At 40.4% G+C, this 24,934-nt stretch overlaps 3 protein-coding genes across 4 annotated transcripts; 2 read left to right on the top strand and 1 right to left on the bottom strand.

The window, feature by feature from the left end:
• Positions 1 to 6,072: 6,072 nt before the first annotated feature.
• Positions 6,073 to 7,711, top strand: LOC306978435 (dynein regulatory complex protein 10-like). Its single transcript, XM_079576968.1, has 5 exons — positions 6,073 to 6,102; positions 6,326 to 6,895; positions 6,974 to 7,168; positions 7,238 to 7,309; positions 7,426 to 7,711. Exons 2-5 carry the CDS (start codon positions 6,335 to 6,337, stop codon positions 7,702 to 7,704), a joined length of 1,107 nt encoding a protein of 368 aa, XP_079433094.1. The 5' UTR covers positions 6,073 to 6,102; positions 6,326 to 6,334; the 3' UTR covers positions 7,705 to 7,711.
• A 337-nt stretch (positions 7,712 to 8,048) lies between these two features.
• Positions 8,049 to 9,754, bottom strand: LOC306979104 (large ribosomal subunit protein eL19). The gene is made up of 6 exons (XM_079577919.1): positions 9,647 to 9,754; positions 8,924 to 9,030; positions 8,723 to 8,845; positions 8,530 to 8,650; positions 8,332 to 8,442; positions 8,049 to 8,229 (listed from the first exon to the last, which is right to left on the bottom strand). Exons 1-6 carry the CDS (start codon positions 9,649 to 9,651, stop codon positions 8,103 to 8,105), a joined length of 594 nt encoding a protein of 197 aa, XP_079434045.1. The 5' UTR covers positions 9,652 to 9,754; the 3' UTR covers positions 8,049 to 8,102.
• A 551-nt stretch (positions 9,755 to 10,305) lies between these two features.
• Positions 10,306 to 23,103, top strand: gpam (glycerol-3-phosphate acyltransferase, mitochondrial). 2 transcript variants are annotated; one of them, XM_079577381.1, is made up of 21 exons: positions 10,306 to 10,514; positions 12,351 to 12,481; positions 12,816 to 12,935; positions 13,372 to 13,445; positions 15,092 to 15,205; positions 15,490 to 15,624; positions 15,692 to 15,791; positions 15,880 to 16,013; positions 16,773 to 16,872; positions 17,500 to 17,712; positions 18,002 to 18,115; positions 18,204 to 18,289; positions 18,635 to 18,747; positions 20,813 to 20,883; positions 21,263 to 21,530; positions 21,608 to 21,765; positions 22,007 to 22,084; positions 22,152 to 22,289; positions 22,360 to 22,549; positions 22,629 to 22,687; positions 22,787 to 23,103. In XM_079577381.1, the coding sequence occupies exons 2-21, from the start codon at positions 12,398 to 12,400 to the stop codon at positions 22,901 to 22,903; spliced, it is 2,466 nt and encodes an 821-aa protein (XP_079433507.1). In that variant the 5' UTR covers positions 10,306 to 10,514; positions 12,351 to 12,397; the 3' UTR covers positions 22,904 to 23,103. The 2 variants fall into 2 exon arrangements, with proteins under 2 accessions (XP_079433507.1, XP_079433506.1); XM_079577380.1 differs by having other exon boundaries at positions 10,307 to 10,514; positions 15,877 to 16,013.
• The last annotated feature ends 1,831 nt before the right edge of the window (positions 23,104 to 24,934 follow it).

The following is a 24,934-nucleotide window of genomic DNA, read 5'->3' as shown; positions in this document are numbered from 1 at the left end:
GGCCAACAGCACCATTGAATATGGAGAGAGTTTGATGCTGAGTCCCATATCGTGTTGCAGAGGCTACAACTTTCTGTAATACAGAGGAAATATCCTTCCCAGTGACTTAACACATATTGGCTAGAGAAAGATATATATGTGGGGAGGAAAGACCACTGTGAGCAACTAATTAAAGGATAGTGTAGGCTGATTTACTCGCTGAAACTTAGGGAAGCTTATAAACTCATCTCTGAGTGTGTTTACTTGGTATCCAGATTATTAGCACGCTATTAGTTATTAGCTAGTGCCAACAATCCAGACCATTTTCCATTTGAAGCACCACAGCATATTCTATGTTATAGCTATGGATACATGCTGTGGCTTGTTTGAAAGGTGGGACTCTCAGCTCTCCGTAGGTGAAAACAGTTTAATTCTATGTGCCTGAGAAATCTAAGCTAAACAGAGGCTAGTTTTGATCAAAATCACAGATTTTTTTTTATAGAAACGGAGATATCAGGGTTTTTTTTTTTTTTAAGGAAATGAAGGAGAGTGTTTTATGCTTTCTGATTAACTCCTCTCTCCAACTCTCTCCTCTCCTACTCTCCTCTCCTATCCTCTCTATGGGAAGAGGCAAATGCCCATATATCCGTTTTATCGCGTGTGCATGTAAACAGCCTGTTCTCGGATTGAAGGCTTTAACAGGATGTTCCTCAGCCGTCCTTGGACCGATTTTGACCATTTAAAAACTCAGAGAAACGTTAAAATCTCAACTGTTTCGATCTGTTAATCGGGAGCAGCTGTTCGCTATGCAACACCAGCAGAAAAAAGAAAGAGAAGAAACGCAATAATATATATAAAATGTTCAGATTGTGACTTTTCACAAGTTTTTGATCGTCACTTATTTCACTTCTGTTCATCACAGAGCTCCCAAAATCACACATAAGGTGTATTAGAGTGTCTAGTTTAAAAACGAGTTTCTCCGTTTTTGGCACTCAATGTGTTAATGGGAGAATCTAAGTTTCCTGGTTTTGTCTGGTTCATGTAAACACAGAATCCTGGTTTCCAGTTCCTGGATAAGCCAATATCCGGTTACTAGAAACCAGGATATTCTCACTGGGATATTCCCACAGTTTCCAGGATACAGCATCATGTAAAGAGTATCCTGGTTTTCCACCACTGCTGACATATTTGCATGTGTGAACTTTTGAAACAGATACGGCAGCAGCAAAAACTTTCCTACAGCCATTTTATCTGGTACCTTTTCAATTCTCTGCTGCTGAAGCTGGGAAAAAACGGTTCTAAGTGCGTCCTTGGATAGTTTTTTTCCCTGTGCTATAGAGAAATGTCTGAAAAATCTATGCGATAGCAACATTGCTAAACTATTTGGCTCCTTAGAATATTTGTCATTAGCTCCGCCCCTCTCTGGAGCCTAAATATCCTGGACACTGTAGTTGCTCACAGTAACAGGGATATGAGTGTCCTGGTTTCTCGGACTCACGCAGACACCATATCCAGAATATTGTCATAGCCAGGATATGCCTAATAACCAGGTTACTCAAGCGCATGTAAACACACTCTATGTTATGGAAAACTTAGGAGCAATTGTACCATAACAAATTACTTAAAATGTTATCATTCGGTTTATATCGTCTTACTCTTAATTCTGAAATGACTTTAATTTCCTCACAGACATTTCACTGAATTGAAATTCCACCACCATGCCCTCTCCCCTCGACACCTGCAACTCAGCACTGATCAAATGCTCCCCTGATGCCCATTGTATGTGTTTTTGCCTCTTCTGCTACTTCAGCTCTAAGCTCTCCAGTCATTATGTTGCTTTTATATTGTTGTTGGCCCCATTGACTCCACTGCAGGGAGGTCAGGTCAAACAATTACTGCGTAGGACAAGGCTGCAAGGGCCTGCCTCTTAACTAAAGCGAGGAGCGTGTGAGGGGCACTTGTTCACTTTGGGCATTTATTTGATCAGAAAAAGTGGCTTAGATGGGGGTTGATGATGCAGCTTTAAAGCGGTCTTTAAGAGGAGTGTGTAATCATGGAAAAACTGTCCATTTGGCTTGACAGTCCTGCTACTTTGAGTCTGGACAATGACAAGATGAAGGTTAAGAGTCCAACCAAATTAACCTCCGTACAATGCACTGGTACACTAAAGGTGAGAAATGTCCAGGGTGCAGTTAATACACGTCTTTATGAACTATTTATTGACGTGTTCTTTCTAAAAATCTTTGTTTTTAAGCTTTTTGATATTGGCTCATCTATATAATCATTGCATGCTCTTTATAGGCTGAATATTAACATGATTTAGCTTTACCACTACGTTAAAATAATGGAAAAGGTTACATATTTATGCATAAAAAATATTTTTACATCTAAAGTCATTTGATGCTGTTAAGATTTTCGCTTTAAAGTTTGGTTGATTTATATAATCTCCTTAGAACCACATCAGACAGTTGGATCAAAGCAACGCAGGCTGCAAAGACACAGATGAAAGAGTCAGTTTTTGCAGCCCACACTACAACACAGCTGAAGTGAATGTATCCATTTTTAATTGTGTTTATTTCCCTGTGTTCTTGCTACTTATGTATACAGGCTTGTTTGCCAATTTAAGCTTTGTCATCACTCTTTCAAATTTTGGCCAATTTCAATAAAATGACGCTGTCCAAAAATGTTCTCAGTATTGATGTCTTTGCGTCAGAGCAATTTCCGTTTTGGGAAAGATGCTTGGCTTACAGCTGACATTTTTGTCTTTCAGCAAAGTCAGTGACAACTCTGTTATGACAAACTCAGATGAACAGGCAGAAAATACTTAAGAATCAGCAGGGTTGGAATGGAACGCATGGTTATAAATTCTTGGAGCGATTGTAAAACGTTGCTCATTGAGAAAGTGCAGAGAAAGAACAGGCTATAGACCCGATATTATACCGCTTTACTTGCAGAACATTTCCTTTTTAATAAGACCAGTGTGGATTTTTCTCATACCTGACAAAAAAAAAGTAATGTGTGAACTGGTCTTAATACTGGCAACTCTGTTTCTGCTGTTGTCGAACTTTTCACACCAAGTACCACCTTTAAAATATCTGACCCTTTAAGTAAGCCTCATGTATCTGCCTCAAGTTTTAGAACCACTGGTCCATTGGTTTAGGGAAAGCAAGTGAGTGTCAACTCTAGATTGTTAATAGTCCAGAATGCTGAGGGTGTGCACCTTTTATATGAGTGTGTAGTGTCCAGTATGTGTCCATGGAGAGAGAGTCTCTGCTTTTCTGCTGTGGTCATACCATACATAAGTATTTTAATTCTCTAATGATAACGGCTTGTTTTTTTTTGTTTTGTTTTTTCACTTTATAGCACTTTATCACTTCCCACACTGTAATCACAGCTGCCCACTAGTAGTGACAAAAGTGAGGCTGACCATTTTCACCAGCAACTGCTACTCATTCACATTCAACACTCCAACCACTAAGCCACTGTCACCACTCTGTCATCTTTTCAATATTAAGGTTACCTTTATTGTCCCCATGGGAAATTTGTCCTTTGCATTTGACCCATCCTTCGATGCCACTGGGGCGACCCAAAAGGAGCAGTGAGCGACACCATCTCCAGATGTGAAGCCAGGCTGATGGTCAGAATCACCTGGCCGGAGGATTCACCTATTGTACATGTTTTTAGCAGTAGGGGAAACCAACAAAGACTTGTCTACAAAATTGACTGTAGATGATCTTGCTTCTGTTCCCCACAAAAGAAGCAAACCATCATCAAAGTGTTGTTGCACTCAGGTGACACCTTCCTCCTCCCTCCCTCCCTGGTCAGAGCTCATGTTCTGATACTTCCCCTTCACGACAGATCACGGCAGCGCCATCCGTCGTCTTCAGTCAAAATGTAAAGAACAGAACCTCAGCTTTTGCGGAGTGAAAATGCATCTGAGTTGTTAATTTGCTGTTGATGAATGGGGTCTCGCTGACTCATTTATTTTGAAATGAAGTGTTTAGCGTTGCTCAGTTTGCTGCTGTATTTGCTGTGGCCCATAATTACACGGATTGATTTTTGCTGGGCAGGCGTAAAATAGGGAGCGTGTTTTTCTAAATCCAATCTGACAAGAGTAAATAAACTCAATTATGTCGAGTATCCATAAAAGAATGTAAACAAATGAAAAAAATAAATAAAAATGAATGTAATATTTTATGTAAAGTTCATGTTTTACATCAAATATTATGAATTTATTCTTACGGATTCTAGCTCCTATCCATCAGAGAAACAAAGGCTTACTTAAAATGACTATATATATATCACTCGCTCCTGTTCCCAACACCTCCTCTCAACATGGGGGAGCAGTGACTCCGAGCTTCTCTAGGGTGACTTGGTGCCTAACGGAGGAATCATTTCAGCCTCTTCTCCGGTATCTGGTCAGAACAGACTGATCAGTAAATCCAGGGTTTTACCTTCCAGTTCCTTTTTTCTTTGGCATTTAAATGATTAAATTGTGCTGACATACTTGAATGCACACAGGGAAACTGAAGTGTAATGCACAGAGGCACATGAAGAACATCATATGACCAAAGCTCTATAGTCTATAACCTTTTGTCCTGCTACAAGCTATAGAGAAACAGTACATTGTGTTCCTATAAGGCTGCATTAGGTCCACAGGGATGAACGCTGTAAGTTATGGACAAATTCTAATAAATTGTAGAAAACAAACAGGTAAATACCCTACTTTCCTGCTTTGCTAAGTCATAGATTTTATACAGATGTTTATACTGTATACCACTGCCATTGTAGAAGCTTTGCGCACAATGCCAGAACACTAATCACAGTAACACGGTGCTTTATGTGTTGACAAGAAAAAGGAAATTGGTTCTTCTGGGATTGTTTTTCCAAGCCTGTCACTGAAAGACATTTTCTTTTTGGTCACAGTGAGAAACAGTAGCCTCCAAAAATAGCTACAAATCTGGGAAAAAGGTATTTTATCTGATCTTAGATGTTAATAACTGTGATGAATTCTTCAATAAGCCACCCTCAATGAGATAAGGACACTGAGACATCTTTCATCCAACAGCTCACGTGTGCACTCATTTTACGCATAACTCAATAAGAGAGATAAAGAGTTGTTAATAAAGTGTAATTCTTTCTTTTACAGTAAATGTTTTGGATTTGAAATGATCTGAACTGCCATTGGAGATCTTGAACTTGCCTTTTACATTTGTTTAGTCCCAGGTTGAAGTAGAGTTGTAATAAAGAGCGCAGCCCCTCTTTTCCGGCCCCTATCTGAAACCATTAAGGCTCACGCTTCAGGAAGTGTATGCCTCCCGGTAATTAAGAATTGCATTAACAGAGCTGTGAAATGGCCAGTTTTCTCCTTCACTGATGCCTCTCCAATGAGTTCCCTGCGCTGTCGCCTTAGATTGGTTTTGTCTTCCGTATATAATCATTACATTCAGTTGAATAGTTTTATGTGCCAAGAGCTGCATGGGAAGCAGAGTGCTGAAATCAATGCAGGATGTCGGGATAAAAAAAAAAAGGGCATTATTTAATATGAGCTGTCAGCTGACTTCCTCAAGGCCTTTGAAATACACATTTATGAGCAAAACTGAAGGCTCTTAAGTTAAAAAGATACCTCTGGGAGCTAGTGTCCAAAGGAAAACTCAATAACAAGCTATTTAACTTGATCCAATGTATACTTCTCCAGTATCCACACATCAGTATCTCAATCAAATTTAAATGTAACTTTAATGTTTTGATTGCCCTTACAGAATACAACCAAAAAGTATTGGGCCCAACCTGTGAGTTCTTAAACTAATAAGAGACAGGCACAACTTGTACAATGCTCCTATGTCCCGTTTATGGGCAATGCAGTTATAAGACACTGCCCTCTGGCGGTAAATCACCAGAATTACAGATGCATAGCTAAGCCTCTTGAACTCTAAATGGCACCCCAAAAATGTACGCACCTAGAGAGAAAGTAGACTTATTATATTGGCAAAAATATATAGAAATGAACATTTACAAAATACACTTCACAATAAAAGCGGAGGACAGGCTCTTATTTTGGAGGTATCCTGGCAACGCGTACACATCCAAAGAAGCAACGGTATTCTAGCGCAGCGGATAAAAGTACGGTAACTTGCCTTCGTTGTTTTTGATTGTGATTTTATTTTAGGGAAACAAATGTACCGTACGGTCAAACAGATGGGTAGGATATTATATTATTATATTTAATATTTAATAATCACAACGGTAGATAAGAGGGAAAATACATTATGAGGGACCATTGTTTGTTTTGTTAGTGGCATTAACTAAGGACTCTTGTTTTTTTCTTTTGTTTTTTTCATTTTAGGCTCACATCATGTCTGGGGATGTGTTGTTTTCAAGTCCTCAGAAACAGAAATTGAGGGAAACTCGCAAGCAGACCCCAAAGAAAGTGCAGCTAAAGGAAGAACAATACCTTTCAAACCTATTGGCTGAGTGCATGTGTCAAGTGGAAGAGGCTTTGACTTTGCAGCCGGACTGTGTGTCAGACTCAGACGGCAAAGATGTTTTACTGACTAGGTCACTTCAAACCCACCAGCTGCTATGTGAGGGACTGGAGAGAGCAGAAGATACTCAAGGAGATGTGGATGCACAGCTTAAGAAAGAAGTGAAAAACTCATACAAAAATGTGTTGAGATGCTCCAGAGACATCCCCGGTGCTTCCGCTGACATGAAACACAGATGTGACAACGACATGGGGAAACTAGAGCAGTCGTTCATTGACAACTTTAAAGCAGCCATTCGCAGTGTGTTTGACCGAGGGGAGCAAGAAGAGGCTCTTTTGAAGGTCACACCTTTCCAAGCTCCAAAAAATGAGGCGACATTGGATGAAAGAATTGCAAGTGTTACCAAAAAGATAAGCAGCACTGGTGCAAAGGTAAAAGCCTCGGACAATCTTTACAAAGGCCGAGATTTGTCTTTTTTTTTATACTACATATTCCAATTGTGTTTTCAGATTTTGGATTGCAAAGCTCGAATCGAAGAATTAAAAACACCGATTGTATTCGAGGAACCTCTCACGGATGAAGAATATCAGTCGTATTTGAACACACCGCAGCAGATCGGTCTTCAAAATGAACTTGATCATCTCACTGTCCAGCTCAATAAGTTGTTTCAGGAGAACAGAGACACAGAGAGAGACATTAGTGAGGTAATTTCAAGAGTAATAAGTAAAATTTCTGGTTGCAATACATAATAGTAACACCCATTTTCTTGATAGGGAACTAATGTGGTGGAAGAGGAAATTGAATACATCACGGAGAGATTTGATAAAAAAATGGAAGTATCGCAGGTAATATTTGAACACTGGTAGAATTGGATGTCTAAACTAATAAACAAGGCTATCCAGAATTCCTCAGGCGTTTCACTATGTTGTATGAAATCGGCTACCACTGTTGTGTCTTCCAGGCCAATGTGGAGGTGAAAGGAGCTGAGCAGCGAAGCTATGAGGAGGAGATCACGAGCTTGGAGGAACTGTTGGCTCCTCTAGAGGAAGAGTACAAGGAGATAGTGGCCAAGCGAGAGAAGGCTGATGAGAAGATGAGAAAGGAGCAGCAGATTGTGGCGGCCCAAACTAAAGCTGCCCTTATCGCCCAGTCCTGGTGGAGGGGACACTGTGTCCGCAAAGCAATGAAAAACAAGGATAAGAAAGGGAAAGGGAAAAAGGGTAAGGGCAAGAAGAAATGAAGAGGATTTTTTTTTCTTTAGGAAGTAGCCAAATGCCTCTTTATTTTTAAGTTTGAACTTATTTGAACAGATTTACAGGAAGGTGAAGTACAGCTTTGTCTCTTGCTTTGTTGTTAGGACAACTGTGATTTCTGCTGATAAACAATTTGATAAATGGAGAAAAATGAAAATGAATTGACATGCAGATTGAAAACACTCACTCAAAATCAGGCCACATGTGTCAGCTTGCAAATCTATGCTTAGACCTCTACTGCCACCTTTAGAGACTTTATGGAATCTGATCTGTGTTGTTCTTAAGGTTGTCTTGAAATCAAATAATTCTTATAAAAATTACAGCCAAGAGATTTTTAAATCTTAATTTATTTAGCAAACGGAGATTCACAAGAATATACATAAATTTACTTCTTTGTGGATTCCTCCTCCTTTGACAAGTTCTTGATCATTTCCTCTTTCTTGGCCTGGAGGCGTTCTTCTCTGCGTTTGCGGGCTTCTTTCGTCTTTGTACGACGAGCCTCTGCCTGGTCACTATTCAAGAAAAAAAAAAAAGGTATTAATTTAGACATTCATTTACCACAACAAACTACTAAGAGGACAAGCAATGAGATCAAATTTTGAGGAGGGACTTACGCGAGGAGCTTCTTGCGGGCTTTGTCTGCCTTCAGTTTGTGGATGTGCTCCATCAATATACGTTTGTTTTTGAAGACGTTACCTTTGGCTCTAAGGTACAGACTGTGGTACCTGCAAGTGTGGAAGTTATTAAACAACATGTGTCATTTAAAATGGTTAACTGGTTAGAAAACATTAAAATGTCTTTGTAGTGCATACATGTGTCTGTCAATTTTCTTTGACTCCCTGTAGCGACGGAGAAGGCGGCGAAGGATCCTCATGCGGCGCATCCAGGACAACTTCTCAGGCATACGTGCATTAGCAGTTCCCTTTCTCTTACCTGCAGAGGCACAACTTCATTATAATCCTTATTGCGCAGGAAAGTTATTTGTAATTGTTAGAAGACGCCCACCATAGCCTGTGTGACGACCCTTGCGACGTGCCAGAGTGTTTTTGCGACAACGCGCGCGTGAATGAACTGTCACAGGCTTTCTGATGATAAGACCATCTTTCACCAGTTTGCGGATCTGCTGGCCTGATGACACACACACAAAACAGAAAATCAAACAGTCAGGAATTGAATGAAACACCAATTCCACTCATGATCACTCACGGGAGTTTGCATTGGCAATCTCATTGGTCTCGTTTGGATCCAACCAGACTTTCTTCTTGCCACAGCGAAGGACGCTGGACGCCAAACGCTTCTGGAGCCTGAGCATGCTGGGCACACAAGAAAACAATCAGATTAGCCAGTGGTCTTGTCTCATTACATCTGGAGGAGGGATGCTTAAAACAAATACAAATAACCATAACATGTATTTACGAGTGACATTTTTTTTTAATATTCTGCACAGCTGATCTGTCAGAGAAGGTTTTTATGGAATGTAGATAATGATTTTAACATAATTTAAACCGAGGTTGACGGGCCGTGGTTTGTTCTTTGTATGTTGTCAATGTTTGGATCTGTCTGCTGTGGTCATTGTTGTATTTGTGCACTCACTGCAAATGAATTTCCCCACGGGGACAATACATTTTCTACTACTACTACATATTGGAGGTAATGTTTGTGCTGACAATTATACACACACTTTTGCGCTAAATGTAACATAATTGACACAATGCCAACAATGTAGCTTCCCGACGGTATTATGTTCTGACATGTCTTACTTTCAGCTCACGGACAGGCCAGATTGCAGCTACGTAGGCGTTGTAATCTTACTTAAGTATAAGCTTCTCTACATGATTTAATTTTCCTTTATAGCTACGAAACACAATGACAGCGAAGTGTAACATTAAACGACACAGTTACGCTTTAAATGTCATATATTTGGCTCACCTCATGGCTGCAGCTGCTAGCTTAGCGAAAAGGAAGGAAATAGAGCGAGATGGACGCGACCATTTTATCTAAAATTGTAGGTGGACATAATAACGAACACAACAATAAGGGTCATGTTTGCGGCATTCAAATCTATAATAAATGATACTATTTCACACATATTTTTACTGTTGCTTAAAATAAAATGGCATAAGCATGAGTATGTTGCCCAACGATTAAAAAGACCCCGTTTGGAAATACAGTAGTACGGTCCAGTCGGTTGCAAGTCCTAAAAATGACCAGAGGGTGGCGTTCATTTTCCATAGTAGTAAAAGACAAATAAAACGATACTATCAATGAGAAAACACAATTAATAATAATGGCAGCTTCCTCTCTCTTCAGGAACCATTTATTAACATTCAATTAATTAACGATCTTCAACTGCCACACGGCGTGAAATAAAACATCTATTTATCATGCTCAAACATTTTATTTTACAGGGCATATCGTTAATTTAATAGATCTATGGGGCATGCTTTGACCAAATAAAATTAAACAAATTAAAAAAGACACAAAAGAGAGAGATGATAAGACGATATTGTGTTCTTGTTCTAGCCGCCTATGGTTTAAGTCGCCTCCAGCGCCCCCTGCTGGTCGTCTGTGCTGCTGTCTTTCCGCCGCGCCGTAACTAAACATCAGCGGTCTGCCTCCTGTGGTCCTGTCACACTCCTCTGCTGCATGGAGGAGCTGTACCATTCAGTCCAGTCCACTCAACACAGCCCAGCCCTGCGCCTGTGTATCTGTGAAACCGGGCCCGTGCTGCAGCAGCACCAGATCATACGTGTGGACTTATTTCTGCGATATGAGTCAGCGTAACGTAATATTAGAGGTAAGTAAAGTGATGTCGATGTCACGGGCAAGCCGCAAAGCTAATGCTAAATGCGACTTTAAGCTAAATAAACTAAAGCCGCTTTGTGTCAGAAACGTGGATTTGGTCACAATGAGGCTCGCTTCGTGAAACACTGTTCTCTGAAAGTTTCGCACACGATGCTTGATGGGATTAATTGCATCGCTTTACGGCAATGCGCTGACATTGAAGTTTGACTGGACATCGTTCAGTGTTAAAGCACTAGCCCCCTGCGCATAAGGTCAGGCTAAATTGGGTTTCATTGGACGCGTGAGCGCTGCGTAAAGGCGCATTTGGATCACAAGTCACATTCCTCTCATGTGCTTTTCCAGCGCAGTGCCACATCAGCGTGGTGAAGGAAAATACCGCATTTGACTCGTTCATTGCAGGTGTCATTGTGATAATGTAAGAGGCGAGGATCCCCTGTAGGACACACAAACCACGGCCAGCTTGCTTGGTTAGTGCGCTATTGTTGTCTGCGCGGCCAGTCAGTATCTTTACCGACCATCTGTCACTCAGACCTCTTGTGTGTGACCTGCTTACCACAGACAACCCTGGATTAACCTACTGCCCGTGTTTTGGTGAAAATATAGATAGCCACTATCTCATTTTATTTTAGATTACAAATGAACGCCCTTTGCCTGCAGAGTCACGATCAATGGAGGGGTTAGACGTGGTTATCTGAACAAGCCATAGGTTTATCAGTTCTATTTTTCTGTCTAATAATAGAAAGTGCAAAGGTTTAAAATAGTCGACCCCCACCCCTTCCCATAAGCTCCATCATAGTCACACCACCACCACAGAGGTACTTTCGGTCAATGATCCTTTGAACACCCAGCAGCCCTCATCAGTGTGCGTTTCACCTACTAGCATCCCTGCAACAGTGGAACAATGGCTCTTACTGCATTTCATTCATAAAGGCCACTACTCTGACTGAGCCAGGTATATGTGTGTTTGTCCAAAAACATCAATGTCCAGCTGAAAAGCTGTTCCAAGCTGCCCTTTATTCCATTCAAAGTTGAGTGTGAGAGCTTGTATTCACAAAGTGAATCACCCTCAAATTCATTTGGGACTGGTGCTGTTTCCCTGTACCTTATGATGCTTAGATACCAGTCTTTACCCGAGAGAGTCTGAGCAGTTAGTTGAGGATGTGTCCCAAGCAAATGAAAAGCTATAATAGAAAGGATGCCTTCATGGACTATTAGAAACAAAATATAATCTTTCTTCTTATGATGAATTGACATTTTTAAGGACGAGGAGTGCCATCAAATCTTCAGTTTTTGGGCGTGTTAGCAGCCGTTAGGCCAAATCATGGTCAAACAATGTAACCCTTCAACTCTTTACATACTAATGGTCTTTTTTATTTGTCAAACAATTTATTTATTGGGATTGGAAAGATTTTTTTTTTTTTCCTGAAGATGTCATTGTTGTAAGTTAAGAAAGCTAGTGACTTCTGGAAAACTTTATATTACTTAATTGCAATGAAAAATGCGATGCTAGTTTTTTGTTTTTGTTATGTGAGAGTGGGCGGAAAGTTGTAAGGTGATAAAGTTCAATCTGGCCTGCGAGAAGTTAAAGTTATATTAGGCACAAATAGTGTGAAAGTATTCATGAAAATGATATAAGTACGCAAATATTTCAAGTTACAAATTGATCAATTATACCCTTTAATGTCATGCTTAAGTCAAGCCTGAGCCATATGGCAAAAAACACTCTGTAACCATTGTATCTGGTCCAAAAGGTGATTACTGATTCACATCACAAGGAGAATGTGTAATGGCACACATTGATTATATTGAATTATGTTCTTGTTTTTAGCTGAGCAGTTAGTGGTGTCTGCTCTCAGAGGGAAGGCCAGAGACACGATGGATCTGTCGGACGGCCTCCTGCTGCAGGTGAACAGCGGCGAGCAGTGGTGCAACCACTGGAAGCACCCCAATGAGGACTCGGTCAGTAGACAGATCATATTATTTGTACATATTTATGTGTTTTATGTTTTTGTGCTTTACTGACTTACCTTATATTTCACATTTTGTTTGTGCATTATTGTGTATAAAACACTTTAGCACTACTTTAGAACTCTACAAACATGTTCTTCTTCTTAGATTATTTCTGTCTTTCCCAAATATTAAATCTTCTAATTATGTTAAAAATACACATTGAATTGAACCTGATAATGAAGTGACTGAAATGTCCCCAAAGTGACATTAATAAAGTTCAGTCTGATGTTGTCCTCTGTTGATGTATTGCCTGACCTTATTTAACGCTGTCTGTGTGTAACAGGACCGCAGCACCAGCCCGTCCGTCCTGCGCTGCGTTACGAGCACGTGGAAGGAGGGTCTGCTCAACAGAAAGAGACCTTTTGTGGGACGCTGCTGCCACTCCTGTACACCGCAGAGCTGGGTAATGTTACACCAAAGCTAATTAACTCTAACAAGAGGATAAGGCAAGGGCCAGAAATGATATAGGAAACAATGTGGGCTATGGAAAAAATGTAAACGCTTTACTCTTTGTGTCAGTGCATTGTAAATAAGCACAATGACCTTGATTTGTTTGTTTTATTTGGTGCCTAGAATAATCACAATATTTCGTCAGCTGTTGTAAGCAATATTGAATGCAACCTTTCTTGGCTGTGCATATACTGTATGATGCCAGTTATTGCGTTCATTTCCATATTATGAAGCTTGGGGGAATGTTTCAAGCTATTTGTTTGAAGTGACATTTGTAAAATCCTCCAGCGATCTCTGCAGAGCTGATTCAATTTTGCCCCGTGCGTGATAGTTACAGAATCAATGCTAGAACTTGATGGATCTTAATAGTCTTTCTGTTTGCGCTTCAGGAGAGATTGTTCAACACCAGCATTCCTTCTCTGGGACTGCGCAATGTCATCTACATCAACGAGACACACACCAGGTAACTGTCACATCATATGCACATCCGGAAAACCCCCTAAACAGGTTGAGCTTCGACAAAAAAGACACTTAATGAGTTTGAGTCAAGTTTGGGTCTTCATCCTCCAATCCAAACAGCCTCTGGGCTAGCGTTGTATTAGCACTTTGCACTCAGTAGAGCAGCTAGTGACTGTACTACAGCGTTACCACGAGGTTTTTAGCACTCACTCGTTAAGCAGTAATTATACTCAAAGTTTTGAAAGTATATGTTAAAAGTTGTCCTGGTTTTGGACATTCACTAAAGGTTTGAGTCTGTGGTAATCTCCCATAATATGAAAGGTAAGGTATACAATATAAACCTGAGTGTAGTTGTTTTTAAAGATAATATCAGTATCAAACACTGCCTTCGTTTACTTTATTTTTAAATTCCAGTGGAAAAACTCGGCAACAATGAACCTGGTTAACTGCAAACTATGCCTACTATGCCTGAACAAACTTTTCAAAGTTCTCCTTGTTGTCTTCCACTTGTCTCACGCACCTCGGCTTCTGACAGCTGTTAAATTACACGGTCCAGCCAGTCTTTTAAGCGCCTGAAGGGAGAAGTCCACCCAACCTGTGTATAATAAATGGCTCTAAGACGAGCTCGGTTCTGTGGAAAGCTAGACGACTGAATAATTCAGATTGTTTGTCAGAAGACACCAGCAGAGAACAAAAGATCGCAAACTCAATAAGATGGTGGTAGCATTTAAAAAAAAAAAAAAAAAACTGTATTAAACCAAAAATGTCAGGAATATAATATAGACTGTGGATTCGGAGATTTTTCAGACCTTCTTGTATTGCGTCTAAAACGAAAACCACATACATTTCTGCTTTTAAAAATGCTACACTGGTCACCCTGCTGTAATGAAATAAAAAATTGGAATTGGAAAAAGGTTTAAAAATATTTACAGACTGCATTTGCGGTTAGAGCTCGTGCTTCACAGCTAGAAGGTCCGGGTTCGATTCCCACCAAGGACGGGGCCTTTCTGTGTGGAGTTTGCATGTTCTCCCCGTGTCTGCGTAGGTTTCCTCCGGGTACTCCGGTTTCCCCTACCACTAAAAACATGTACAATAGGCCAGGATGTATGAGAGTGTGTTTGAGAGTGTGCATGGGGGACGACGGATGAAAATTAGCCTAAGGCTACAATCCGGTGTGGCTTGTTCATTAACTTGCACTGTCCCTACCAAAATAAAACCGTAAAAAAAAAAAAATTGCATCATAGAAGGGGGCGTGGCTTCGCTGAGGGGGAAATGGAATCTTTGTTTGAAATATTGACTTATTTATCATATACAAATAAAGTAGTCTAAATCGGGTCCATATGGATGTTTATTCACAGCAGATTGTTCAGTAGAAGCGAAAAAACGGTAGTCATACATTGGCATGATGCTAGCATGTAGCTTGCATTCTCCGTTATTTATGTATTTATGGGCTGTTGAACCACACATTTTTCTCCAAATTGTTTTCCCCCTTAACTGTTTTCAAACATGACCATAAATGGGCAAATCCAGAGATGCCGTCTGTATCTAGAGAAAACATGTGTGTAATTTTCACATTTTTAGTGCTGACATAGGACTAACTATAGAGAGGTGTGCAGTACTTCTGAACCTGCTGTATTTCTTTGTGTGCAGGCAGAGGGGCTGGTTGGCGCGCAGATTGAGCTATGTGCTATTTGTCATGGAAAGGGACGTGAATAAGGACATGTTTCCTCGAAATGTGGTGGACAAAGTGCTCAACAACAGCAGGTATGTGTTTGTGTAACCCAATACAGACACATGTGAGAGAGACATGGCTTACACGCTGCCAACATAGCCAGAGATGTGTTTACAGGGATAACGGTCTCAGGGCATTTGGAGTCATTATACATGCAAATAAGATGCATAACTGCTGCGATGCTAATGAATGTCAGATAGTTGCTGGAAGAAACATTGATATGTATATAGTTTACCAAAACAACCACGTTTGAACCACTGATTAAATGTGTTTTGGAGATGTTAATCAAGAAAATGTGTTGTTTGCTGCTTCCCAGAGTGGAGAGCGCTATAGAGCAGGTCGCCTCAGAGACCAATGCAGCCAACTCTTCTGGAGGTGGCAGCAAAGTGAAGCAGAAAGCCAGATCCGTCCTCCAGGAAATGGCGGCCTGTGTGTCACCAGCTTTTATTAGGTATTTCACACATTCATAAAAACAATCCTGAATGTGTACATTGATATTATTGAATGCTTGTGTTCAGGCTGACGGGATGGGTGCTACTGAGACTCTTCAATGGTTTCTTCTGGAGCATTCAGATCCATAAGGGTCAGCTGGAAATGGTCAAGAAAGCAGCTTCAGAGGTGTCTTATCTTGTTTAGATAATTTCCTCATTTTTGTCAATCGGATTTTCATGAAAGTAATGATTATTTTGTCTCGTCTCTGCAGCAGAACATGCCCATGGTCTTCCTCCCGGTGCACAAATCGCACATCGACTACCTGCTCATCACTCTGATCCTGTTCTGTCACAACATCAAAGCTCCGCACATCGCCGCCGGCAACAACCTGAGCATGCCCATCCTCAGGTATGGCACACATTTCAGGTTTGATCTAAAAATATGTTGCCAACATGGTATGGAGGATTACCTGAGGTTTCAATCATGGTATAGATGCTCAACAAACGACAAACGGATCTGGAGTGGTGTTTCGTTTCAACTCCATCTTCTTCACTCACAACGTCTGACCCAAACTCCGATAAACGTTACACTGAGATATCCATGATTTTTGTGAGGTTCAGTGAAGACTCCTTTACTAAACTTGTTCTGGTCTTGTTTGGGGTCATAACTACTACCTTTGTATTACTAGGATTTACATTACTTTAAAGGGGCTTGATGCAAGTTGGCCATTTTATACTCACTACTGCCACCTCAGGCCATACTTGGAACTGCACCTTCTATATTAAGCTCATGCATGATGGCAATTCAGACCGAAGTAACACCTTATTGAGTGACAGTGCAGGATTTTAGAGGCAGTTGTGGTGAATAGGTCTGGGCTCATTAGGACATTACTGGAACATGTATGTACAATACATCATTTTTACATTTATAAACTCTGTATAGTCCCTTTAAGTTGTACTACAAAGAATACCAAGGCTAAGGAGTGTAAAGTAGTTGTAAAAGCCTGGATACAACATGACTTTTAATAATGGAATGATTCAACGTTTAGAACAACTTGGATACAGTCATTTTGTAATAGTCCCAAGTATACTAAAGGCCTTGGGCCTAATCATATGCCTGATTGTAATCTAGATTTGATTCATTTAACATCCATTAATTTGTCTTCAGCACCCTGATCCGTAAACTGGGTGGGTTTTTCATTCGAAGAAGAATGGAGGAGACGACTGATGGGAAGAAAGACGTCTTGTACAGATCTCTCTTACATGCAGTAAGTCTTGTCATGATTGTAACATAAAGTGGATTGAGAAATTCTAAATAATGCTTTTATTGTTCAGTATCTAAAAATATGTTTGAGCAACTTGAGCAAGGATAATGCCTTAAGCAGGATGTTGTTGCACCTGCCTTTAGCAAATAGTATTATCAGTAAAAGGTCAAATCCAATGCAAAAACACCTCAAATGTAAACATCTATCTCAGGACATTGTTTCAGCAAAGAGCAGCTGTGTGTATTCTCTGAACCGCGTGAAGCCGCCGCGCTGCACGGCTCCTGGCACTCGGCCAGTTCTCTGTGTATGAGGGTCACATAGTTCCTTCTTTTTTCTTGGAAATACTGTTGTTGTTGGGGTTTTTTAGTGTAAAGTTGCAGGCTCTATCAAGTGTTGTAAATGTACAGTGGATTCTGAAGATTTCTTTCAGTCTGATACTATAATTGCAATAGGTCTGTGGTAAATCTCATCAATTGCCCTTCATGCAATTGTAGATGTTCTAATGAAATAATAAAGGAGTGAGCATTTTCAGACAGTAACATAATTACATGGGGATAGATGAAAGAGGGATATGAATACTCCCCCTGAAGCACTATCTTTTTCCACATAAATGGCTTGTGTTCCCTGCAGTACACGGAGGAGTTATTGCGACAGCAGCAGTTTCTGGAGGTCTTTCTGGAGGGCACGCGCTCCCGCAGCGGCAAAGTGTTCCCAGCGCGGGCCGGCATGTTGTCCATTGTGGTGGACACTCTGTGGAAAGGGACCATCCCAGACGTTTTGGTGGTGCCAGTGGGGATTTCCTACGACCGCATCATCGAAGGCAACTATAACAGCGAGCAGCTGGTAAGCGCTTTGATGCCCCGTAGTGTGTGTGAATATTTATGTTAAAAAGCTGCCTTTATGTGACGTCTAAAAGCCAATAGTATTGAGTTGCCCATAAGAATAATGTAGTAATAAGGAAAACATCTGGGAATCGTCTGTTTGGAATATTTCTTCCAAATGTTGAGCCACACCCACAGAGTATATGCCTCATTCCTCATCTGAAATTTGGGGTGTCATCAAATCCCACCCAACTTACTGCTGACATCTTAGCTACTCTGTAATGTAACTATCTGTGCTTGATTTCTTCCAGGGCAAACCCAAGAAGAACGAGAGCTTGTGGGGCATCGCGTGTGGAGTGTTCCGGATGCTGAGGAAAAACTACGGATGTGTCCGAGTGGATTTCATCCAACCGTTCTCACTCAAGGTACTTCTTACTGGTTTTGCTGTGTTTTATGAAGAAAGAATTGCATTGCCTTTAATCGGGTGATTTTTCTTTTTGTGGATAATTTTAGGAATACCTGGACACCCATAGGAGCCGGCACGTCCCTCCTCCTGTGTCCCTCGAACACACCTTGATGCCCAGTATCATTTCAGCCCAGTACGTCCACAGTCTCTCTCAGATATACTGTACCCGTCGCTAAAACATAAATGGCCTCTTGTAATATGATAAAGCGCCATGTTCAAAGTCACCTTCAACACGCTGTTAACACGTCAGACAATGCTATTAATATCAGGAGGGATCTGCGACAACAAGGGTCAGTTTGGTTTAGTGTCCTCATAATAAAATTGCTACAGTCACACAATGTTGTCAAGTAACAGTTTTACATGCTAGACCTGAGGGAATTCATGCATTTTTTACTTCTCAGCGATTGCTCCAAATATGATAAGCTTACAAAATAACCGCTGGACTGGTCATGCTGAGTCGCCGTTTTTCCCCTTCCAGACCTGACGCGGTGCCGTTCGATGGAGAGGGGGACGAGCAGGAGAACCGAGAGCTGCCCGACGACATCTTCAGACGGCATCTCATCAATAATCTGGCCAAGCACGTCCTCTACAGTAAGATTAAAACACTCCCTAAATGCCATTGCACCACTGAGGCTAGACCGGGTTTTTTTCCTTTGCACTGTGCATAAAACAGAGTAGACATAATGTGATCACCTGCCTATTGTGCTCATGTTTATCATCTTTCTATCAGACTCGGCACTCGCTGCTTTTCCCACTTATGGTGGCTAGTCAGTTGGATTGGCCCTGACAAGTGCATTAACATTTCTCCATTCTTATTGCTATTTCAATTTGATTATGAATGTGATTAATGTTGTAGCCCTACTACCATTTACTCCAGTTCCATCTGTGGCGTAGTAGCTTGTCATATGGACTGGGCCAGACAGGAAAGTCTGTGCCAATTACCGCCTTCTCTTTATGACAGATACTTGACCGCTGCAGAAAAGAAACTATGAGAGCTGCTTTTTTGTAGAAGCTCTCACCCAGTCGTCTAGTATTATTACACAATTACCATGTGCAATGATGCAGCAATATGCAACTTAACCTGTTATTTGTGTTATTTCTTTATAAAAAAATAAAAAAATCTCTATATACACATACAAAATGCTTTTAGTGAAACCCCAGCACTTTCCGTTCATTGAAATTGAGCACAGCATCATCCTATTCCCCTCACATCCCTTTAATCTCCTGGGGCTCTCTTCTTCTTTTTTTTTCACAACACAAACCGGTTCTCCCCAGCTCCGTGAGCTGCATTCTCCTACTCTCTGATTTATTTATATATTTTTTTTACCTCGGGGCCAATCACAGAGCCTCCTGAAAGATGGCATGTTGTTTCCAGCCAATGGGAGGCGGGGGAGGAAGGAGAAGCAGGACAGGGGTGGAATGCAGCACCATCGCTGCTCACTAATGTAGAACACCCCAAACCTGCGCGACAATATGAGGAGAGTGAACTCTAGTAACCCCGGCACCAACCAGAAATACTGGACATAGTTTAGATCCATATCCGCCCATAAGGCATTCCTATTGAAATAGTGGTATTACTGCAGACAGGTTAACTTGATGCTAGATTATTATTATTATTATTATTATTAGTATTATTATTAGTATTATTATTAGTATTATTATTAGTATTATTATGCAATATTATGTACTTTTCGTTTTTTTTTAATTCAATTTTTATGAAATTATATGTACGATTCATTACATACCAAAACTGTTTTTAGTCATATTGAGTATATTATTGTGTCCAAAACCTGATTTATTAGGTCCATTTGACACGGATGAACTAAATGACACTGGCTCTCAAACTGTGGTACGTGTGTGCCGCACATACGTGATAAGTGGATTCCGATCATTAGATAAAGCAAGTTTATAGTAAGTCATTCCAAGGGTTTCAAAGTGGAAGGCAAAGGGTCTATCTGACATTTTTTTCAAAATTTAGATATTCATATATTCCTGTTCCTGGACCCCTTTCTGCACACTATATCAGTAAGTAGATGCTTTATTTGTCATTGTACAATGACATAGTGTTCAGGTGTTAGTCCTGAGCCGCTGCGACCCACCACTGTTGGTCAACCTGACCAGCAGGTTTTTGGAGGTCGGGGAAACCGTAGCACTTGGAGGAAACCTATCAAAGTGCATTTTTAAGTTTTTATCTTTTTAAATATTTTTAGCAAAAATATATTTCCCATTTCCATTTCATTCTATGAGTTCTAAAAATTTAAAACCTAAATATCTCAGAATGTAGATTGAACCTTATAATTGTAAGGAGACGCTATAGAAAAACGCTAATTTAAAAGTAAAACAAAATCTATAAATCTATAAAACACAATTCAAGAATAAGTGTAAAATAACTTTTTTTTTTTGTTTAATGCAAAAAAGGAAGATAAAATAACTGTTAAATATTTGTCTCAGTTTCTACCATAATCCATTCTAAAACTGTTTTGTATAAACCCAACCATTACTTCTTTAAATGTTAGTTATTGATGAAGTTTCGTATTCGTAACTTTCTCATTTGTTCCCTGGGCAGTTAAGTTTTGAGACATCTTAATGTGAAAGTCTGAACGATGCCGTCCATCTGTGCTCTTACATCATGTCCTCTGGCTATTTTTCCCCACAGCGGCTAATAAATCATCAGCCATCATGTCCACGCACATCGTCGCCTGTCTGCTGCTCTACAGACACAGACAGGTAAGGCCGTATCGAAACACGTCCCCATCCTGTTCGCCCTCGTGGAGAAGTAGAAATGTATTTGTCACGACCACATGATGCAGTTTAGCTGTTCATTAGTTCAACAGCAATAATAAATCATCATCAATAACCGTATGAATTATTAGAAGAAAAGTGCATAAAGTAGACATTCACCTGCAACGTGGAGCCTATGTTAGTGAGATACTGCCCCCTACAGACTCAGTAATGGAAGTGAACATTTTGAAAACGATTGATACAGTTGTCTCTTCATTTTGGCACCACTATTGCCTCTACTATAATGAATAACTTCAATTGCAACAGCAAAAAAAAAAAAAAGTTTTATTTTGTGTTTTTCTTATGAAATGCACTTGTTCCTCAGGGGGTGGCGCTGTCTAAACTGGTCGAGGACTTCTTTAACATGAAGGAGGAGATTCTGTCCCGGGACTTTGACCTGGGTTTTTCGGGGAACTCTGAGGATGTGGTGATGAGGGCGCTCCACCTGCTGGGCAACTGTGTCAACGTGACCAGCAGCTCGAACCGTAACGGGGAGTTCACCATCGCGCCCAACCAAACAGTCAACGCGCTTTTTGAGCTCAACTTCTACAGCAACGGCCTGTTTCATGTCTTCATTCCTGATGCAATCATTGGTAGGTACTTTTATCTATATCTTAATATATATTATATTATATTGTATTTCTTTGACTGAAATACTCTTTTCGTGAAGCCTGCAGCATTCTGGCATTACAGCGAGAGCTCCTGATGGAGTCAGAGTCCGAGTCTCAGCCCCAGGACCCATTCGACCTCCTCCTGAGTCAAGAGCGACTGATCCGGAAAGCTGCCGGACTGTCCCACTTCCTCGTCAATGAAGTCACTGTGGCACCTGTAAGTGCTGTTTAGAAGAGTTTAACACTGTCTGTGCAAAGCCATATCTGTTGTTGCAACACCAAATGTACTGTAAATAAAATATGTGGGATATAATAATAATCTATATACAATGATCTCAACAACAAAATGAGGGGAAACAGTGTTTAAAAGAAAATGTCATTTATTTTGTACTTAATCAGTCTAATATGTTAATTTAAGAAATTGAAAATGATAATATTTATGTTTTATTGTCCCACAGCCATGTGTGACCATTTACCAGGTTTTTCTGGATGCTGTGAATAGACTGATCCAGTATGGAGTTCTTTATGTGGCCGAGGTCAGTAAATACTGAACAACTGTTAAAGCTTCAATATCCTTTGAGGTAAATGATTGTTTCCCTTTAGGAGGATCAGGAAGAACTGAGCCCAAGTCCTACAGAGGAACCGTGGCCCAAAAAGTTCCCTGAACCACTTTCATGGAGAAGTGATGAAGAAGATGAAGACAGTGACTTTGGGGAAGAGCAGAGAATACGTTACCTAAAGGTTTGTCTTGTTACACCTTCACCCTCAGCACCTTCTTCAAAGATTATTTCACTCTCCTGTGTTTGAACAGGTGAGCGTTTCCGCAGAGCACCAGGAGTTCTTCGTCTTCCTGCAGCGCCTGCTCAGCCCGGTGCTGGAGGCCTACGGTGGGGCGGCCATCTTTATCCACAGTCTGAGCCAGCCCATGGCGGAGTCCGAGTTCACGCTTCGGCTCTTCAAATACCTGCTCACACGCACAGAGAGAGGAGTGGCAGCTTATGGTGAGACAACAGAGACTTTATTGTCCTGGAGATGTGGGATTAAGTATGGGACCCAGATTGAATTATTTTGCTTTCTCAGGTGAGAGTGCGACTCATTATCTGGTGAAGAATACAGTGAAGACGTTCAAAGAGCTCGGGGTATGTCAGAATGTCAGAATCTTTAATGACGTCATGTTCACGCACCTTATTGCCAGTTTACTGCAGCACTGTCTATATTCTCCTCTATGTGTGTCCTAGGTCCTAAAAGATCGTAGAGAGAACAGGATTACGTCTTTGGAGCTGAGCAGCACCTTCCTACCTCAGGCCAACCGTAACAAACTCCTGCAGTACATCTTAGGATTCACTCTACTGTGAACGGGGCACGCTCCTCCTGTTCTCCCTCCACTCAAGGGCTTCTTCTGGTTAGTTCTGAAACAATCCCAGGTGCTACTCTGCGGAAAGCTTTACCAGGAAGTGCCTTTCAGCAAAAACACGCTAACACGTCTCCGCTGTTGGCAGAAAGACTTGAAGCCGTCTTCCTTTTTTTTTCTCCGTTTCAGTCCAGGACATGCCGATGTAAAGCTGAAATACCGCGTAGTCATAAGATTGTAGTCTCACACATGTACTCCATGAGGTCAGTAAACTTTTCTAACCATGAACAAAGCAAGATGCCTTTGGTCTATACAAGATGAATAGTAAAACGCATACATGAAGACCACTGAGGAACAATGTATTTAGTAGTAGTAGAATATTTTATTTACTCTAGGTACTGTATAAAATTAGATGAACTGAACAATGTCCAAAATGTATTTCGTATGTGTACAATTATAGGCATTATGTTAACTAATGTTTTGATACACAATTTCAGTGCTGCATTGTCAATCCAATCTAACCTTCAACAATCAAGCTAAAAGTGCTTTGAAAATGCATCTAAGTGCACTCAATTTTTGTCATGTTTTCACACACGGTTTAAATGAATGTGCATCGCAAACCAGCCATCTTCTTCCTCATCATCAACTACACGTAAAAACAGTTCTGTCATGCCTTTCAGGGGAAGCGTTTTCTCTGTGAACACACTCAACAAAAAGCCTTCACCACTGAGACTGACTAAAGGCTGCAGCTGAAGTACATGTTTGCTACGATTAATTTATGAATGGGAGGTGAGATTGACAATGATGGAGCAAGTGGTACGCCGTCTAGAAACTTGAAAAAAAAAAAAAGTAATAGTCTGCCTTTCTCTTTTTAGATGTTTACTTTTTGATACACTGCTGTAGATAGCGTTGAGGAGCGAGTCTAACACGACACTGGTTCAAACTTTTAGAGCAGGCTTGAATAAAAGTAAGGAACTTGATTTGAAAAAATGGCATCATATCTGCGCTGAAAAGGCATCTTCTATATTGTGATTGTACAATATCCCAGAAAACGACTATTTTCTAATCCAGGAACCTTGATTGTTGATGTGATGGCAAATGGTATGTCTATTTAATGGAAGAAACATTGTATTGTTAAAAAAAAGAAGGAAGTCTGATGAGTTAGACTTTTGACAATACAGTATGTGATAAATACTTCTATATTTATCTAAAATAATTGTCAAAACACTGCTTTTATGTAATACTCCTGCATCTTTTCCATGCAGTTTTTTGTCCCCCCCCCCCACTTATTTATGAAGCAAGAGGATAAAAGATAAGCACGTTGATGAAATGATAAGTATGTTATTTAAATGCAACACAGTAATGCGCAAAAGCTTTTTTGTTTTTTTTATGCTGAAGCAAAGAGACAATGTAAAGAACGCGTTTCTGAGCCTATGTCCCTGTGGTGTTCCCCCGAATCGACTGTACCGCGAAAGGAAAGCATGTTTTACTATGGGCTGCCTGTGGGTAGCAGATTTTGTACCTCTGGCAATTTTATTTAGAGATTTAGCTGAGAGATGGATAGGAATTTTTAAGTAGAAATTGTCAATGTAATGTTGTTGAATACCGACGGTACAATTTGAACTAGATTTACAATGGGACCTCGTAATTTATTTTACTGAGTAACTACTGTATAGGACTAATGCCTGTGTTTTGTGAAGCAGGTGCCTTTATAATGCACTGTAGTGTTATTTTTGGTTGTTTTTTTTTTCATCATTGTTGCATGTTACAGTTAACCTCGTGTGGAAATTGCTGTAGATTGTAAGTAAAAAAAAAAAAAAAAACACATAGACACGAAGATGGACTTGTAACATTGAAAAGAATCACCAGCTTCATACCTATGTTTTTGCTTTCTCGAAGCAAAGCACAACTGGCATTACGACATGTAGTTTTTAATAAACAAATGGTAGACTAACTAAAATGGTGTGTCTGTGTTGATTTAATTCATTTTTTGTTAGGAAGCTGTTAGGAGGCTTGTTTTTTCTGCTCGTAGGAG

The sequence above is a fragment of the Gobius niger genome (genome assembly GCF_951799975.1).
Source record: "Gobius niger genome assembly, chromosome: 19".
In the NCBI taxonomy this organism is placed as follows: Eukaryota; Metazoa; Chordata; class Actinopteri; order Gobiiformes; family Gobiidae; genus Gobius; species Gobius niger.
Note: the sequence above shows the minus strand (reverse complement) of the source record. Positions and strands in the feature narration are given on the sequence as shown.

Bases quoted from the DNA above. Each gene is read 5' to 3' on its own strand.
- gpam (XM_079577380.1), top strand. From the start codon at position 12,398: ATGGATCTGTCGGACGGCCTCCTGCTGCAGGTGAACAGCGGCGAGCAG. The intron at 21,766-22,006 runs GTAAGTGCTGTT...ATTGTCCCACAG, and splicing joins ATGAAGTCACTGTGGCACCT to CCATGTGTGACCATTTACCA. The intron at 22,688-22,786 runs GTATGTCAGAAT...TGTGTGTCCTAG, and splicing joins AGACGTTCAAAGAGCTCGGG to GTCCTAAAAGATCGTAGAGA.
- LOC306978435 (XM_079576968.1), top strand. From the start codon at position 6,335: ATGTCTGGGGATGTGTTGTTTTCAAGTCCTCAGAAACAGAAATTGAGG. The intron at 7,169-7,237 runs GTAATTTCAAGA...TTTTCTTGATAG, and splicing joins CAGAGAGAGACATTAGTGAG to GGAACTAATGTGGTGGAAGA. The intron at 7,310-7,425 runs GTAATATTTGAA...TGTGTCTTCCAG, and splicing joins AAAAAATGGAAGTATCGCAG to GCCAATGTGGAGGTGAAAGG.
- LOC306979104 (XM_079577919.1), bottom strand. The intron at 8,651-8,722 runs GTGGGCGTCTTC...GTGCCTCTGCAG, and splicing joins GGGTCGTCACACAGGCTATG to GTAAGAGAAAGGGAACTGCT. The intron at 8,230-8,331 runs GTAAGTCCCTCC...TTTCTTGAATAG, and splicing joins GCCCGCAAGAAGCTCCTCGC to TGACCAGGCAGAGGCTCGTC.